This window comes from Siniperca chuatsi, linkage group LG19, assembly GCF_020085105.1.
Source record: "Siniperca chuatsi isolate FFG_IHB_CAS linkage group LG19, ASM2008510v1, whole genome shotgun sequence".
NCBI lineage: Eukaryota > Metazoa > Chordata > Actinopteri > Centrarchiformes > Sinipercidae > Siniperca > Siniperca chuatsi.
Window position 1 is genome coordinate 8726838 of NC_058060.1, and position 18683 is coordinate 8745520.

The 18683-nt window shown below is 38.2% G+C and overlaps 2 protein-coding genes across 8 annotated transcripts in view; one reads left to right on the plus strand and one right to left on the minus strand.

Annotated features, from left to right (window-relative positions):
* Positions 1-6205, plus strand: part of idi1 (isopentenyl-diphosphate delta isomerase 1) — an 8464-nt gene extending 2259 nt beyond the window's left edge. For 3 of the 5 annotated variants that reach the window (XM_044176931.1, XM_044176932.1, XM_044176933.1), the window contains 5 exons: positions 2738-2910; positions 3013-3105; positions 3351-3481; positions 4583-4687; positions 5749-6205. In XM_044176931.1, the coding sequence (XP_044032866.1) occupies positions 2738-2910; positions 3013-3105; positions 3351-3481; positions 4583-4687; positions 5749-5961 (715 nt within the window). In that variant the 3' untranslated portion in view covers positions 5962-6205. Of the gene's footprint in view, positions 1-1092; positions 1247-2737; positions 2911-3012; positions 3106-3350; positions 3482-4582; positions 4688-5748 lie in introns of those variants that run through there. The other 2 variants (XM_044176935.1, XM_044176934.1) reach the window with 2 other exon arrangements.
* Positions 6206-6929: 724 nt separating this feature from the next.
* Positions 6930-18293, minus strand: LOC122866797 (copine-3-like). 3 transcript variants are annotated; one of them, XM_044176923.1, is made up of 17 exons: positions 18120-18293; positions 17427-17575; positions 16731-16910; positions 16175-16249; positions 16022-16093; positions 15837-15917; positions 13958-14047; positions 12905-13003; positions 12545-12631; positions 12361-12420; positions 12121-12254; positions 11116-11170; positions 10910-10961; positions 10624-10757; positions 9822-10058; positions 9395-9507; positions 8257-8395 (listed from the first exon to the last, which is right to left on the minus strand). In XM_044176923.1, the coding sequence occupies exons 2-16, from the start codon at positions 17556-17558 to the stop codon at positions 9397-9399; spliced, it is 1599 nt and encodes a 532-aa protein (XP_044032858.1). In that variant the 5' UTR covers positions 17559-17575; positions 18120-18293; the 3' UTR covers positions 8257-8395; positions 9395-9396. The 3 variants fall into 3 exon arrangements, with proteins under 3 accessions (XP_044032857.1, XP_044032859.1, XP_044032858.1); XM_044176922.1 differs by lacking the exon at positions 9395-9507 and having other exon boundaries at positions 6930-8395; positions 18120-18290; XM_044176924.1 differs by lacking the exons at positions 9395-9507; positions 13958-14047; positions 15837-15917; ... (3 more) ...; positions 17427-17575; positions 18120-18293 and adding an exon at positions 13625-13800 and having other exon boundaries at positions 6930-8395.
* Positions 18294-18683: the final 390 nt, after the last annotated feature.

Consider the following 18683-nt stretch of genomic DNA (forward strand, 5'->3'; position numbering starts at 1 on the left):
ACGACAGCAAAGCCAGCGATAAGCCTATTGACCCTAAGCTGACTCATTTTGTCTGTGCTATTGATAGCTGCACTCTACTGAAGCCTGTCTCTTTGGTCTGGATGAATGCCGTTGTCTCATAAGAAAACACAATCATGCCAGATCTACAGAAAAAAAAAGTCTTGCACTTAATGTGGCTTTGCATATTGGTTTAGGTACACACTTTCAAAATAGCAACTCAAAGCCTGAATATATTCTCTTCCATTCGGCATACACCAACCAAAGCAAGCTGCAATTACTGCAGTATTATTTATTATTTTAACATGCACGTTTTGTGAGCTTTGTGGCCATGGTCGTAAGATACAGGCTATAGTATCAGCTGGAAAACTGTATCAGAACTAGCCATGAAACTGTTAGCTGAATAGCTGTAGTCCAACATCATTTTGATAGCTCATCGTTTATGTCCTTAATTAAACAAGTATACCCGCTTCTCAGAAGGAACTATTTGCTTCTTTTTGTATTTAATATCAATGTTCATTGATATCCTTGGGCACTGGGAACTTTTTGAGGGATTATTTTCTCATTGTAATTGTAATGTATGTATGTGTATTAAAACAGTAAGAAATATGTTCAGGGGAGGCTCAACACACCATGAAATGTATTTCACATCTATCTGAGTACGTTTGTAAAATGTACTCCCTATTTGAGTATGAAAGTTCATTCTTGAACGTAGAAAAAAAAACTCAAGGTCCACTTAGTAACTTCTAGAGCTTTCAACCACCTCTCAGTTTTCCTCAGCAGGTGGAGTTTGCTCTCCATCCCAAAAGAGTCTGTCTGCAGTCTACAAGACTACAGGTTACGCCCCCTTCACGTTCACCCAAACAGGGTTTCTACGCGTCCTGGAAAATCTGGAAAACAGTTGACCAATTTTCCAGTCATGGAAAACACATGGAAAATGACAGAAAAAGTCAAAAGTCCTGGGGAATCGTGTGTTGTCCTGGAAAAATATTTCAGCATCCTTCGTTTAGCTGATAATGAACTATCTATCTATCAGAGCTCCCCAAAACGGACATCATTGAAAGGGCTAAGTTATGTTCAGGATCATATTAACGTTCAAATGGTGGTTTATGGATGAGACTATTTTGAATAGGCTGCTGACGGTTATGTTGTGGAAACGCTGTGAACACACCCCCAAGTCACGTGACACTGTAACGTTCGCACGTGCAGGTTGGATGACATTAACGAAACTCGAGCGAAACTGAATAATGTGAGTTAACGTTACATTATCCTTGAAATGTAAATATTAGTCACTGCTGGCTGGTAACTGTCGTGTTTTTTTATTAGGTTTATAGATAAACGTTGCTTTCTTCCCAACTTGTTTTAAATGGTTGAATAATGTTAAATTGGTTAGCATGTCTGGTTCAGTTGCTAAAGTAGACGTGCTTGCTAACGTTAGCTTCTTTTTTGTTGCCTGCAAATGTTAAAGTTTTGTGATTGAACTCTGTCTAGGAGCACTGGTTTCAAATGTGTTGGGCACTATTGAGAGTTTGACAATAATGAAAAGGAAGCCGGGGTCAAAACAATGAATGGGAGCTCCACTGTATTTGAGTCCACCGGCTAAATACAGGCTAACGATAACTTTAACGTTAAAGTTATCGTTAGCCAGTATTTAGCCGTTTTTTTACTTTGCTAGCGTTGTCTCTTCAAACGGAATCCTGCACTGTTAACGGGACAGTTCACCCCAAAATCAAAAATACATATTTTCCCTCTCGCCTGTTGTGACGCTTTAACGCGCCAAAAAGATACCTTTTGAAAAACTCAACAGCAAAGGCGCTTTGAGCGCCACAAGCCGAGTGCCATATAGTCCCATTATATTCAAGAGGCCGATATCTACAAAATTCAGCAACTCACACCAAAACAATCTAGATGGATAAATAGCACTACAGGTAAGAGGGAAAATATGTATTTTGGATTTTGTGGTGCACTGTCCCTTTAAGGTAAAACGGACCATAACATGGCATGAAAAGTTTAAGTTTTGTAGCGGTAGCTCACAGTGGGTGTGATTAGCCTCGTTAAAGACTCCACTTAATATTACTAGTAAACGGGCTAAAGTATGGTGTGGTAAACTGATAAGAGTCAGTGGCAGTTATAATCCTAGCAAACCCGACTAACTGAACTGTACATTTAGGTATGTAAAGTTCAGTCTAGATTTGTCAGTGGGCAAAATTGTAGGCTACTATTTGTGTTATTGGTGTTCAGGCAGCAGTGTTTAATATAATTCATAAGAAAAAAGCGATTCATTACATAGCACTTGCAAAGCATAGAGCGCAAAGGGCTTTCCTAAAGAAATAAAATACAATAAAAATACTATAATAAAATAATATCAAAACAGAGCATTAAAACAAGGCAAGAAATAAAATACAAAAACCAACAGTAAGAGGAGATAGTAGTAAAAGTAGTGACGTTAAAACAGCTAATGGTTATGCCCGTATACTGAAATGTTTCTATAACACTTGTCTTCTAGCCATAGACTGCAGGTCTTTCAAATCAAACTTCCAAAAAGAGGAACACATTAGTGTATGGCGCGATCTCTGTCTGTCATACCAGCTGGATCATCGCTGAAAATGTCCTGGAAAAGGATTTCTAGAAAAGAGTGCACATGTACAAACTTGAAAGCTCAAAAAAAAAAAAAAAAAGATGTGAATACACACTAAACTATCAACTGTTGTCTGCCTGCTCCTCCTCCTGGGCACTGCAGTGAGGTGAGAAACCTACAGTCTGCAGTCAGAATGCCTGAGATAACCACAGACCACCTGGACCAGAAGCAGGTGCAGCTGCTGTCTGAGATGTGCATCCTCATCGACGAGAACGACCGCAAGATTGGAGCGGACTCCAAGAAAAACTGCCACCTCAACTCCAACATCGACAACGGTACCTGTCAGCCATGTTAAAACTGCACACACTTGTCTTGCCTCTAGTACTTATCTTTTTTTATTTCAGATTTCTACTTATGGTAAATTGTTTGTTTACCAGGTTTATTACACAGAGCTTTCAGCGTCTTTATTTTCAACAGTGAAGAGAAGCTGCTATTACAACAGAGGTCTGACGCCAAAATCACTTTTCCGGGTTAGTGACAAATCCTTAAACCTCCCAGTTCAACCACTATCCAAAATACTCATGTGATCACCTGGGATTCACACAGTCTCATATAATATAATATAATAATACATCAACTTTATTTATATAGCGCTTTTTTAACAATGTTAAAATACAATAATAATAAAATTATATGTAGCATAACAAGAGAACTAAGCACTATTAGTAGGCATTGGCAATGTGTTTAACTATCCCCTGTGTCTGTGTGTGAACAGGCTGTTTCACAAACACATGCTGCAGTCATCCTTTACACACAGACAGTGAGCTGGAGGAGAAGGATGCAATTGGAGTGAGGAGAGCTGCTCAGAGGAGACTTGAAGCTGAACTGGGTATCCCCATGGAACAGGTATACTGTGTGTGTGTGTTAAAGTCCTGGTTTCTGCATTTAATGGAAGAGGATTAGTGTAGCATTCCCGGCTGAACAGATGCATTTTACTCTCAGGAACTGATGTTTATAAAGAATTTAATTTCTAAAAACACTGTAAGAGCTGAATAAAAACAAACAAACAAGCATTAGACATCTGCCTGCAAATTGTATACAAATATCCATAAATATATAAACGAATACACATTTGCAATTAATTGGCTTAAATCATAAATAATGTGTAAATAAATCACATTTTAGCAAACTGGCTAATGTAATAACCTATATGAATTGTTTTAATTACAACAATCTCCTTTTAGAGTGCGATGTTAACTACGTTACATGAAACACCCGAGTTAACAATCAATTAATTTTGGTAAAACGTACAATCTCAATTTAGAGAGAAAAACGTAAATTAATTATATAAAATTACCAAATGAAGTGCTGATTTACTGTAAACAATCTATCTGGAGTGCAAATCAAGAGAAACACTGACGAGGCAATAACAACATTAGCTAAAGAATGATATAGCTAAACCAAACACTTCAAAGTCCTTCAAAGTTTACCACACAACATAAAACTAAAACGGTACCTTGTGCCCTTCAGCCTGCAGCTAAGATGTAGAAAGAAACCTTTTTAAAACAAACATTTGTACAGTGAGTACCCAAGGGTTTATCCTTTCTCTCTTAACGTTAAATCAGAATGGTGCTTCACGTAAAAAGAGCGCCAATGTACACAAAGAGTGCTGCTGCACTTCCATTTCCAGACTTCAAAATAAAAGCATGTGAGGTAAAAAATGTACACTTAATAAAACAAATAAAAATACAATGTCCACATTAAGTATGCAGCGAGAATTATTAGTCAACCAAAAACAAAGTAACATTTGGTTCAAGTTCAATAATAAAGTCCTTTCTTGTGAAAGCCTTTCTCAGGAGTTCCATGGCAACACTGCCCTCTATGGTTGGAGGTAAAGATGACGGCCTACTTCAGTGATTGGGGATTCAATGGTCATTTACAATTAGTGAGGATTGTGGAGAATCTTTCCTTGCGTCTGATCTCCCCTGCCTTCTTGTTGCTCCTCAGGTGACACCAGATGAAATGACGTACCTGACAAGGATCCACTACAGGGCCCAGTCAGATGGTGTGTGGGGAGAACATGAGATTGACTACATCCTCTTCATGCAGAAGGTAGAACTGTAATGTCTGTTGGACTTAGTTGAGTTACATTAGGATATGTGATGTGTATCTGGTCCGTTTGTGCCTCTTATGTTTCACCACTACATTCAAGTCACAGAGATAAGTATCAGTTTCTCAGAAAAATAAATACCTGCCAGTCTTTGAAAAAAAGATTTTTTTAACCTGTTCCACAAGTTGCAACTTCATTTTCTATTCGGGTAACCAGAAATTACATCTCCTGTTTTGTACAACACAAGAAAAATGTAAACATGTTATTGTGGTTCACATCATACAAATTTAGCATGGACATATGCCATTTTGTGCTACCATCTTTGTTTGGATTTGGAAAGAGTCGCAGCTTGGGAAATAGGTTAGAAATTGTTTTTATTGAGCAGTGAACAGAATATTTTTTCACTGAGATGGTTAGATGAGTTTTTGAGGATTCTGGAAATACCTTCAGAATAGGTAAGAAAGTGTTAATTGACCTTGGATTTTCAAAAAATGGACAGATGTTTATTTTTATAAAACTGTATGCTTAAACCTAAAAGATGCTAAAATGCTCCATAGAGCTGAGAGGAACTGCAGAGTCGGGTGATAATTCTCTATGGGCTCATCATTAAGCGTGACAACTTTAAGAAGTGACTCTGTGACTTGAATGTTATAATACACGTGAGGCACACACTGAGGATAATGTGTATCCTGGTCTGGTGAATGTCAGTCTAATGACTCACTTACATGCAACACCTGCTACATAATTCACACTGAGAACAGAAAGAGCTTTTTAGCTACAGCCAACAGCTAGTGTACAACACTCAAATATTTTACTTTCAGTATACTATCAGTGTAATTTGCAGCGTAACCACTACTGATACAATAACCCAAAGGGATTGTATATCAGAAAATTAAATGTTAATATGGCGCACATCTTCAAAATTCAGTATATAGTTATATCTTGATGATGCCAGACATGTATTCCAGTCAGTATTTGGATTGTATTCGTCTCTGTTCCTGCATTATGTCTGTCAGGCTTACATTATGGATGATAACATTGTCTTTTTTATGTCCCTCCCAAGGACGTGGAGTTGAGTCCAGATCCCAATGAGATTAAAAGCCACTGTTATGTGAGCAAGGAGGAGCTGAAGGAGATGTTAAAGAAGGCCAAGCGCCAGGAACTGGAGCTCACACCCTGGTTCAGCCTCATCGCAGAGACCTTCCTCTTCAAGTGGTGGGACAATCTGCACAACCTCAAGCAGTTCATAGATCACAACAAGATCCACCGTATGTAACTTTAAAGACATTTAACTTTTTTTCTTTTATCAAATAGAAAAATGCAATGTTAATGGCAACTCCATGAAGAGAATAGCCTATTTTTCTATAAAAACAAGTGCCTGAGTACAAGGTCCTTAGGTTGAGATGAATAAGTACTGATGTGATGTCACAACAACCACTGTCACTCTGTATATTGACACTATCAGTGCACAAGCTGTATCTTTGTATCCTTTTTCAAAATAAAGTGTTTCATTGTGGTCATTGGCAGTAGTTTGCTGTATTTTGGCAAAATCCAAAATGGTGAAAGAACACCTTGAAACAATGTTCAGAGTGTTGATGCCTCCTATAAAACTTTTACACAAGAAAATTTGATTATAATGAGAGAGGTGGATATAATGGTAAAATGGGTAAAGGCATTCCATGGTCATGAAAATTGAGTTGCAGCTTTTTAGAATAGGAAAAGTATTTAAGATATATCAATTCATATTACCATAAATAATATCCCATATAATATCTCATTCAGTAATGATTTGGTCAAATAGATGGCACAAAATGCTCTTTTTTGACTTGGCGTTCCAGTAGGTGGCAGAAAAAGCCTGCATTTCACCTTTGAATAAGTACAAAAGCCAAATGCTAAAAGCTCACTGCACACATTTGGTAGCAAAAATAACTTCCACAATCTCAAAATTGCAAATGTACTTAAACTTACACCAATTAGGCAACTGCAGTGTTAAGCGCTTTCTTGCAGCATCTGTATTTGATATGTTTCTCCACTCTTTTATTCAAGTTTTTCCTTTAATTTGCCCCCTTATGTTGTATCCACTATAGTCATCTATATATTCATGTGCTGCAGTTCAATGATCACAAAGTGACTTCAACTTTTGGTAATTTCCATAAGTAGGCTACACATTGTTGGAGAACAACCATAAACTGTACAAAGGGCTGTAGAATTACTTCAAATGTGTTAAATAAGTTTTAAGTTCCATTTGTATTGAATACGAGGTGCTTTATTAGCAAACTTGATGCAGTTTCTGTAGGTTAACACTAAGCCACATTACCCATTTCTGTTAGAGCACTTAAGCTGGTACACGACAGGATACATCAGATACATGTTTTATAGATTTCATTGTACAACCATATAAAAACAATTAACAAATCACAACAGAAATACACACTTGAAGTAAACATGCATAGATTTCTATATAAGACACATTTGCCCAACAGAGATGAAACCTAAACTAAATGTAAAGTCAATGACCATATCATTGGAAAAACCCTTCCTTAGTCTGGGTCCTTGTCCAGGGAAATACCCCATAGTGTCTTTGCTAATCTATATATGACAGGCAAAGTAACCAAAAGTAATTGGCACAATGTAACTTTACTGTGGTCTACCAAACATTAGTGATGAGACTGGCACAATGCCATCAAACCTACAATGAGACTACTTTCTAGTTATCACAATATTTCTGATTCATACTTTAAGGTATAAACAGCTCTGGGTTACAGGGGTTTATAACCCACACACACAGTTTGGCATTTAATTTGGTAAAATAACAAAATCCTAGGTCGTTCTAGTACATGTTATTATAGGTGAATGCATAGGAAAGCATATGCAACAATAAACAATGTAAATATGAACTCTATGTGCCAAAACAGCATCAACTACAAAGCTACTTGGCTATATGTACATAATTATGCTACTAGTAGTGGTGCAGCTATTTCTCTGAAGATGTAAACATCCACTAACTCACACCAGTTCCCTAATGCATTTATTGACACCATGCTTATAAGATCATCTTCATGTGTAAAAGCATTTTACATAACTATTATAACTTGATGCTGGAGCCATCAAACAGGCATAAAAAAAGAAATTGGACACTCTTATGATGCATTACAAAAACCAGCAGCAGGCTAGTTTACACACAGTGCAGGTACCCTGCTTCAGTGAGGACTACAGAAACAATGAATGCTTATAAATCCTTGTGCTGTTTGGCTTATGTCTATCTGTTATATAATTTTTTTTAAATAAACAAGTTTTAATAGTGCCCATCAACTTATTCTTTCAAAATAATGGAATGACTTTTCTTTTTTTAAGTTGCAGTAGAACTGAATTACAGCTGAACAACAGCTAGGTCTATGTTGACACTTGGAGGTGGTGAAATAAAAAGGGCTGAGTTAGGAAAGTGTAGGAAGGACATTTGTGTAATTGTGTAATGAGATGAAGCTAGGATCTGCTTTATAGCTGCAGGAGGTGAGACTGGTCTGTGTCTGGGTTCGTTCTTCGTATCAGATGGTCCCTGAAGGGTTTGGTGCAGGATCGGAGTTGGGTGCAGGGTTGGAGTTGGGTGCAGGATTGGAGTTGGGTGGACTCAGCTTCATGGTATTGAACAAGTCCACCAGCTGACCCGGTACTTCTGCCAACACACTCTTTGCCAGCGCTTCCCGCGGAGCCTGAAGTGTGAAAGGAGGAGTTTAAAAAGTACAAAACAGTGAAGAGAAAAAGAAATCTACAATTTTTTATTGATTTGTTATGTGATCATTATCACCACTGATTTGATTAAATGAAGGGAGCGTGAATGAGAAGCAGAAAGTCATGGAGATGAAGACAGTTAAACAGGAAAATTCCCCCCTTTTATATTTCAACAATCTTTGCTTTTCATTTTGGGAGTTAGGGTTAGCAATATTGTTTCCTCATTTCCTCTTAGTCTTGTCTGGTTTCAAACTAGGGGTGTTGCTATATACACTGGTATTGACGATAATCATGATATTTAAAAATTAATTATTGATATCATGTTCATAATAAATAATCCAGCTCATCTTAAATGATTTCCCTTTCTTTCAGTTCTTGCTTTGTCATAGTAGTGGTAATGCACCATAACGCAGGTTGCCACCTGCCATAAAATGTAAAAAAGACGATGCAGTAACTAGCTAGCTAACTTATTTATTTTTTCTATAGATATTGCAATAATATTGTGAATTCTTTTGGCCATGATAATCGTGTAGTGAAAATCTGATATTGTGACAGCCCTACTTCAACTTTGCAGATATCTTGACATGTAGACTACATATGGCTAGAGAGCAATTAGAATTTGTATAAATACCCAACAAAACCATGACATAAACCTAAAACTGAAAATTGTATCACCAATTGCTTTGTTTCAGTGATCTAGAGAGGAGTTTTCCCTTTAATGTAAACAAGAATATGTTTCTGAGATCGGTCACCAGTGCTTCTGATTCTCAGACAGAAAGTACAACAGAATTTATTGTATTCTGTCTCTCAGCACTGATGATGACTCTTTAGCAAAACAGAGTTGGAAAAAGTTGGAAGACATCAGAGTAAAAACAAATGAGGATAGCAATGACTACATGCGATGATTCATGCAGTTATTCATATAGACCAAGAAAAGGCTAGCATGGTGGTGGGGGTTATCACTGAAATATCTGGGGTACCCCTATGAAGGATTGGGATCGTGGGGAGGCTTCAGTTTGAATAAACTGAAGAAGGAGGCCACTTGCTGAGGTAATTCGGCCAATACACTTTGGGCAAGAGCCTGGCTGGGCGCCTGAAAAGAGATAAATACACAAGTAAGCTAAGTGCGATGTAGGCTGAGGGGCTGGGAATCCCTGGGTTTGGGCATGTGTACTGGCATTGGATGGGGACATTACTATACTGTTTGGATTTGTAATTTTGAAAATTACGAAATGTTGCTGTGAAATGCTTAGAAAAAGGCTTGAAATGCATGCAGTTTTCATAGCAATGAGTTGGCTTATTGAGAAAAATCAGCTGAAATCACAGCAAACACCTTTCCCATACACATTCGTTATATAAAGCAATGAGTAATATAAAAAGGCGTCTAATGTTTTCACTGTGACTTACATTTTGGAACTGCCTGAATGGCACAAACTGGACAATGTCTCGCATGGCAGCCTCGCCAGTCTGAGAGCGCAGACGTCCATCGTCTCCATCCAGGAACTCCATGGCACTGAAGTCTGCCCCCCCTACTCCAATAATGATGATCGACATGGGCAGGCGAGAGGCGTTGACGATGGCACTACGTGTTTCGTCCATGTCTGTGATCACTCCGTCAGTGATGATGAGGAGAACAAAGTATTGCTTCAGGAAGACAGCAACAGAGTTAGTGGATCAAAAATTAAATGGCTGAACTGTTTGCAAGTTTTGATAAAGACCCAAATGCTTTTTACATTGTATTTCAATCAACACTGGCATTACTTGCCACTTTTAAGAAGTTAATTCTACATAAAATCAAAGAGTTCACAGAGTTGCAGCTATATCCAGCTATTGTCAAGCATCCTCAACTCAGGGCAGGACCTCTCCTTGGCATACACATCTAATAACTATGGGCCTGGCATCTGAAAATAGCTTGAACAGGCAATCACTGTGGAAGAAGCTATTATCAAATCATCCTGCTGCAATGTGAAAATTCTGCATAAAGAATTACGACATCAGTACTGACAGGCTTTGGGTCCCATCCTGCCCAAGGTGGCACAACCAAATGTTTACTGTAAGTGTAAATAACTTGCGCAACAGGCAGTGGCAGTGCAAAGGTTATAATGACTAGAGACCTGTTTCAGCCAAATGACTAATACTGATGAACTGGAAGGAGTGCAAACCGTCTTCCTTTGTAATTAATTGATGGTTGGAGAACTATTTGACTCACTGATGCAGTGGTCTGCTGGAGGGCTTGCTTAGCAAAGCAGGCTACATGGTTGATGATAGGGGAGAAGTTGGTGGGGCCGTAGAGTTTGACCTGCGGCAGACACATTCTGTAGGCCTCCACCACGCCTTCAATGCCTACACACACACACACACACACACACACACACACACACACCAAACTGAGTACTACTGTATATTAAACTGTATATGTTCACTACACAATATCATCTGCTTCAACGTATAAATATATATAAATTTACCCACAGTGCAATGATTTGTAAACATACCTGCACAAAATGGATTTGATGGGTTGAAATTGAGTGGAAACTCATGGGAAACCTGCCAAATAAAACACAAAAACCATCAGATATCATTTCCTATGCCAAATCACCATATGACTTTTCCATCTGATTCTAAGTGCATACCAACAGCAGTCTTATCTTTTGCATGCATTTGTAGTTTCACATTTAAATGCTTTAAAAAAAAGTCTTACCTGCCATGTGGGAGGGATTTGGGCTCCAAAGCCAAAGGCAGGAAACATCTTGTCACTACACAGGAGGGACAAACAACACTAGTACATACGTGACAGAATATTTGGTCATTTAAATGCAACCATTCCAGCTAATAAGTTTATATTTTCACCATTACAGATGGATGGGGGTTATGTTCATCCATCCAAGTTAGGAAAAGATTTGTATACAGCTATTGGGGAACTTTGGTGATGGGAGTATTTCTTAAAAAAAAAACAAAAAAACAAAACTAATTTGCACAAATGATAAAAGTGTTTTCACATCCTACTGATACAGAAACTGTACATGCTTTTATCTCCTCACGCCTCGATTATTGTAACAGCCTGTTCACTTGTTTTAATCAAAAAACTTTGACACGACTGCAGACTGTACAGAGCTCAGCTGCTCGGCTCTTAACCAGGACCAAGAAGTACGACCACATCACACCTGTTTTAGCCTCTTTACACTGGCTCCCTGTTTGTTTTAGGATTGATTTTAAGATCTTATTGAAATATTATTTTATTAATATTTTAGACCTTGTAATCCCTTATGAACCTTCACGTAGTTTGAGATCTTCGGACAGGGGTCTTCTGTCTGTTCCTGAGTCCAGGATGAAAACTAAGGGGGACAGAGCTTTTGCCATCAGGGCCCCAAGGCTCTGGAACAACTTGCCCGAAGAAATTAGGTTGTCTGAGTCAGTGTCTTCTTTTAAGTCCCTTCTCAAAACACATTTTTATCAGAAAGCATATCCTGATCTTACCTGAACTGGCTGTTTATTTTATTGCTTTTGTGTATTTTATTTATTTGTATTTGATCATTCACTGATATTTTATTTCTCTTGTTGTGAAGCACTTTGTACTTTGTTTTGACAAGTGCTCTATAAATAAAGTTTTACTATTTTTTACTACTACTACTACTACTACTACTACAACAACAACAACAACACATGAAGTTCTGAATGTAGACTGTGTTTTATGCGTCATACATACCTGTCATAGTCCTGGATGACATTGCCCACGGACCAGATAGCAGAGAGGTATTCGTTAACGCCCTTAGGACTAATGTAATGCAGAGACTGAGGAGACTTGGGATCCCCGTTGGAGCCTGTGAAGTCAACAGCCACCTGCCAAAACACGCAGGTAATGCATGGAGTAACAGATGCAGCTATCATTAGCCGTATTAGTGATCCAAAAATACAAATAGGCATTAATAGAGAAGCCAAAACTTACAGTGAAGTTGATCTGACAGCCTCCCATAATATAATCCAGGAAGGTATACTCCTTCACCACCTAAAAGATAAAACATGTTTTACAGAAGAGTATTGGAGAACATGTAATCTCAAATCCATGCTGCTACTGAAGTCCAAGGATTAATCACATTCAACATACAAAAAACAAAAACACAGTACTATACCTGGCAAAGCTTCACGCTCACAATACCAGAGTTCTTGTAGCCTTTCTTCTTCTCTTTCTTTTTCTTGTTGATACATTCAAACTCAGCCTGAGGACAAAACAAAACAGCATGGGTGTCTGCGTCAATGCCAGAAGACCATAAACATTAAAAGTAATGCGTTGGAAATTTACATTTTGCTTGGAACTAGTCAGTTCTCTTAGTTAAACTGAGTCACAATAACTAGTGGGTTTTAACCATCACCAAAACCCAATTTAATTACACAAAATAAAAGTAGAATGAGCAGCATTAAGCTGGCTGAGACTGTTAAAATAATATTTGAAATATTTGTTACATCCAAATAATGTAAACACACACACATACCGGAGATGTTCGAGATGCTTCTTTGAGGCGTGTCATTGTGGTCTCAAAGGTTCCAATAAGATCATGTGAGCCATCGTTGTCATAGTCATAACACTCAACCTGGAAACAGGTAAAACACATAATGTGGCAAGCAAGAAAACTCAAACCTTTCACACAAAAGGAAAAAAAAAAAATGCCACTAAAGGGTAAGTTCACCCAAACTAAAAAAAAAAAATAATGCCGACCTCACTGTGAAGCTTTTAAAGGAATAGTCGCTATGAAGTGTTTTCACAGCGAGATTTATGCATTATCCAAAGTAACTGAGACACCTCAAAATTCCATTCACCTCCATTGTATTGGGCTGGAGGCGGGTACTATAAATCCGTGAGAAAAGGTTTTTTGTAATTTGAGTGAACTGACCATTTAAGTATGTTTAAAAAACTGGAGGTGTAGAAAACAGAAGAAACAAAAACATGCAAAAGTGAGATTCAGAACACAACTCTTTGTACAACTAATGTACTAGACAGAAGTTGGCAGTAAAATGGCTGAAAGAAGAAAATGTGTTTCAGACAAATGCGTTCTATGACAGGACCGAGTTGGATGAAGGAAACTTGGAGGGCCGGAGACCCTGCTGAGGTGGAGTCTTGTATTTTTCCCCCATCTACTCCATTCACACACTTCACCCATTAAGTGATTGCAAGATGATAAAAGACAAACACTGTAATGCGCTGGGTAACTCACTTGTACTGTATGGTTGGAAACAGCTTCCTTCTTGACATGTTTGCTTCAGAAGTTAAAAAAATATATATCATCAAGCTAGTACTAAATACACTCCGATCAATCAGTTCATATGTTTTGAGATATCAGAGCTCTAACATAGTTTTGCTCTGAAAATTATATACACCTTCAAGAAAAGGTTGTATTATGTCATGACCATGAAAATACATAGTGCCGCTGATATCAAACCAAAACGATCAATGCAATTGCAGGTGTTAAGTGGTTTAAATAAACACATTCGAGATGTGAGTTAAGGTTATTAAAAAAAAAAAAAAAAAAAAAAAGTATTAAGGGTACTTTTATAGATTTCTCCATGTCTCCTCCACAGAGAGACTGCAGGGGGATTCGAAAGGGTCTCCATGTTGGATTCAGGTTGTTCTTCACCACCTGAGGACAGAATTAATGAACATTATACACATGCAGACTACTCCATCAAGAATTCTTTTTTTTTTTTTTTTAAATGGAACTTACAGATTCTTAAAGTCCAACTGAAATCACATTTAGTCATCCCTTTTTACAGTGGTCAACATGTTTTAAAATGTATATGTGCACCAAAAACAAAAAACCCTCATAAAATATAAATTTCTCCCTTTTGATTTCTGATTTTTTTTCCGCAAAGGATAACACAGGACAAGTAATTTACAGAGCAGATATGTATGCTGTAGCAGACAAAAAATACAATTTAATTTCAGATGGAGTTTAAAAGTCCAGTGTGTAGGATTTAGCTGCATCTAACGGTGAAATTGCAGTTTGTAACAATTTGAATACCGCTCGCCTCACCCTCCCCTTTCAAGCGAGTGGGAGAAACTACGGTGGCTGCGAAACTTGTGAAAAACACAAAAAGGCCCTATCTAGAGCCAGTGTTTAGTTTGTCCATTCTGGGCTACTGTAGAAACATGGCAGTGAAACATGGCGACCTCCGTGGAAGGCCCCAGCTCCCTCTGTAGATAAAAACTGCTTATTCTAAAAAAGGTAATGAAAACAACGATTCTTATTTACAGGTGATGATACACTAATGAAAACTTATAAATATTATATTCCATTTCTGCCAATAGCTCCTCCTAAATGTTACACACTGACCTTTAACTTGTATATTTTAATGATTCTCTGTTTCTTATTACAAGGACATCCATAATACAAATTCATGAACCCTAACAAATTTAATAGAAACTGCTTTAGAAACCTGCTTACACACTCCACTGCCACAAACTGTTGTACAACAGCAACATGCAGCATGTGAGCTCAGACCATGTCATTTTCTTCAGACGCACATGGAACATTAAGGGTGTAAAATAGGTTGTATTTTATCATTCGGTACAGGTTCTCTATTTATGACCTGCACTAATTCATATAATTGGCCTTCTTTGTTCAAAACCAGATAAACAGGTGTTGTGGTTGTTGAGGAGAAGCGATATCTTTGAGCACTGTCACATCTGTTTTTGGTGTTAAGTTTTTATTCTGTGTTATTTGCTGATAAGAAGCCACTTTAAATGGGTCTGGTGAGCTCCACTATTTCTTTTAAACTCTCAAATTTGCTGCAATGTAGGATGCTAAATGTGGCGACCAAATTCACACTACAATCACTACAACATCAAATCACCCTACATGTGAAACCCAATACAACTGAATTAATACACTGTAAATAAATTGTCAATTCTTATCCTTAATGGTCAGTGTCATTTCTTTTAATAATCATTTCTGATGCCACACATAGTAAAACCCCCCGAATTAATAAGTTCTCTAATTCGATCACACCCATAAATGTGATTTGTCTCCTCCCTCATTCACAATACCAACATGAGATTTAACATTCGCTTCAGAAGAGGATTACAGAATCTACTACTTTTTCCAACATTATGACTTTTTTTTGATTAGACAGATGTGAGTTTGGCCCAACATGCATGTTACAGCAAAGGCTGTGGTGTAACACAGCTAGGACATCAGTGATTCCTGTTTTCACAAGTTATGAGTGAAAACCATAAAGGAAGTGTAAGGTAACAGGTAAACATCGAAAACCAACTGTTTTATTACCCCTGTCTGTGAAAAGCGACCATTTAGTTAGGACATAAAAGAACTGAAAGGTTAATATTACAATACTTGTAAAGGAAATTGTAGCTTTTTTCCACAGCTATTATACAGCCAGTAGCAGCACTGTCATTTGCATGAGTGCGTTTACCTCTGTCCTGTGAGCGAGCTGCCATCCGGTTTCTGTCTGCTTGTAGAATTCCAGGTAAGGGTCGGACTTCCCAAAGAAATCCTGTTTATGAATAAAGGAATGAAACACACCAATAAGTAAATTCATATATCTCATATCTAAAAATGAATGAGTGAATTTAAGATGTCAAAAAGAATCACTCATACCTTGTTATCTAGCTTCCTTGCTTCAACTTCAAAATTCACCACCCTGTTATCTTTTATTTCTTCTGCACTGATCTACAGCAGAATAGAGGAGAAATAAATAAATACAGCCAAACAACAGTGCAACATTTCACTCTAGCTCTCTCTGCCACTCACTGTGATGGTCCCTTTCCCTGCAGGGGACTTGTTCTTCAAGACAAGCGGTCGGGTCAGTTTTTTACTGGACACAACCTAAAAGCAAGTTAAAAAAAAAAAAAAAAAAAAAAAGCAACAGTTATCAAAAGACGCAGCCACGGCAAAATCAGCAGAATGAATAAGTCGTGAGAGTACAACACAGCAGCCACGAGGCAAATAACATCCAAAACCCATCAGGGAGAATCAACATCTGGGGTCAGATTACACTGAGAGAGTCGACACAGCAACTGCTTATCAGAGATGTTAATTCTTGATCTCTAACATGGCAAAACAGCAGTATGCTATTACACCACAGTGTGTGTCCTACCACTGCAGCACCTGTCCAGACGGACTAGATTGTGGAACTGTGAACCAAAAAAATGTTAAAACTTGGTTCAATGAAACTGAAAAGTAAGGAACTGAAACCTTCAGCACACCATAAAGTCAAACACACACAAGTGGATTGACTTATTATCGGCCTTAGGAGCTAAAAAACGGCCTTGTTCGAACATGTATTGTGAACACTGGAAAGCCTTACCTGGCCCAAGGTGCACTCCAGTTGCCCCAGGAAGTCATCGTCACTCAGGTCAATAGTTTTGTTGTCGATGTCATAAATCCCAAACTTCAGTTTCTGCACTATTTCAAAGTAGTAGTCGATGACAAACTTTTTTGCAAACTTTGGGCTGAGGCAATTCTGGACTTTCTCTGTGCGGCCCGCCTGTTAGGAAAGGTTGGGTTGTTTAGTGTTTTTTGTACACATTTCAAGAGATCCACAAGTCTGAGACATAACATTGCTGTAAACTTTAACAACGGTACAAAAAGTAGTATGTATTGGCATTGATGCAACAGGAAATGGCACATGACATGACTGTTACTTTACACAACACTAACTTTCCCATCTGGGGTTCTTTATATACAGTCTGTGGGATTGACGATTAACACTGCTCTGAGATTTTCTCTTGCAAGAGCAACAATGACATAACTGCCACACCTAGACAAAATATATTATTTTAAACATCCTACATAATCTGTTCCTCAGAGCAGGGGAGGATTTTTAGGAATGTATTTTTGCCTTTCAAAATAAATGTTATTTTGGAATACTGACTGGTTACAGTGTGTTTGACGTTCAGACAAAATTTCAATCAACCATATTTTTGCAGCTTTACACCAGTCCATTAATATCAACTGTTAATCCGTGATATTAAATGAATCCACATCCAGACATTCTACTGACCTCGTACCACTGGGAATCAGAGCTGCTCATTAACAAGACACACAGAGGGTCGGACTTTGAGCCGATGTCTCTGTCCAGGAGATTTTCACAGGACACAGTCAGCTCCACCTTAGTTACACACTGAGTAGCCATGTCTGACCGGCAACAAGCTGGAGAAACAATACACACAGAGAGGGATATTACTGTGTTAACTAAACATATTTAATTGCATTACTTTAAGCTTATTCACGCACAAACTTGATATAACTTAAACCTAAGGTGTTCGTCAAGATTCGTTAGCCCTGAGAGGTGGACACAGGTTTCTGCGAATACAAATGCGTGCGTAAACTTGAACTACTACTAAAGGGGTAAATTATATTAAAAAGAAGCAGACAAAGCTATTGTTGTAAGGGTTTTTTTACCAAACCTTCACGAGCTGGCTCAACACAGTGACATTACATAACGTTAGAGTTTAGCTAGCTTCATACAACTGCACAAAACCGCGGTGCCTCCCGCTGACATGGCCTGGCGAACCAGTAACGGAGTCTCTAATGAGGTCCAGGCGGTGGGGAGGACGGGTTACAGTAGGAGAAAACACAACAGCTAACGCTAGCAGGCTAACTGGGCTAGCAAGTAAATGCTAAGTTAGCAAATGTAATAACTAGCTGGTTTACAAAGACACATAATTAGTTGCTAATTTAAATGCAAACTTACCGGGGCAAGTGTGAGACACGTTACAGGATCCACAAGAAGAAAATATATTGTTAGGTGATGCTAGCGACGCTCGAAATTGCCACTCGGCAGGGTGGTATCGCCCTTCTGAATGTGAAAGTTTCGCAATGAGATCTAGGAGCTCTGCCTTCAACACGCAAAAATTACGCCCACCAAGACCGAGACAGCGTTACGTCTGCTTATTTTGAATGTCTTCACCGGAAGTCTTAACTATTATATCTGCCTTGACGCTCTTGGAGTTGATCGTTATGAGTATGCAAGGTTCAGCATCTCTGTCTATTGTAAGTTTTATTTTGAAGTGATAATTGAAAATTGAGTAGTGTGGTAGATGAGTACACAGTTTCCCCAGCGGTCACAGTGTGTAACTGTACCAATGTCTATTTAGTAAAAAATTACATGATCATTTTACAATCATTTCTGTTAGTTGGTGTCCGATTGCTTCAGTTTGGTCATTGTATTTTGAAAGTACTCACCGGAAGTATTACTATGCTGACATATCGCCACTGACGCGACTTAACAAATGATGTTCCGCAGTAACTCACTGTG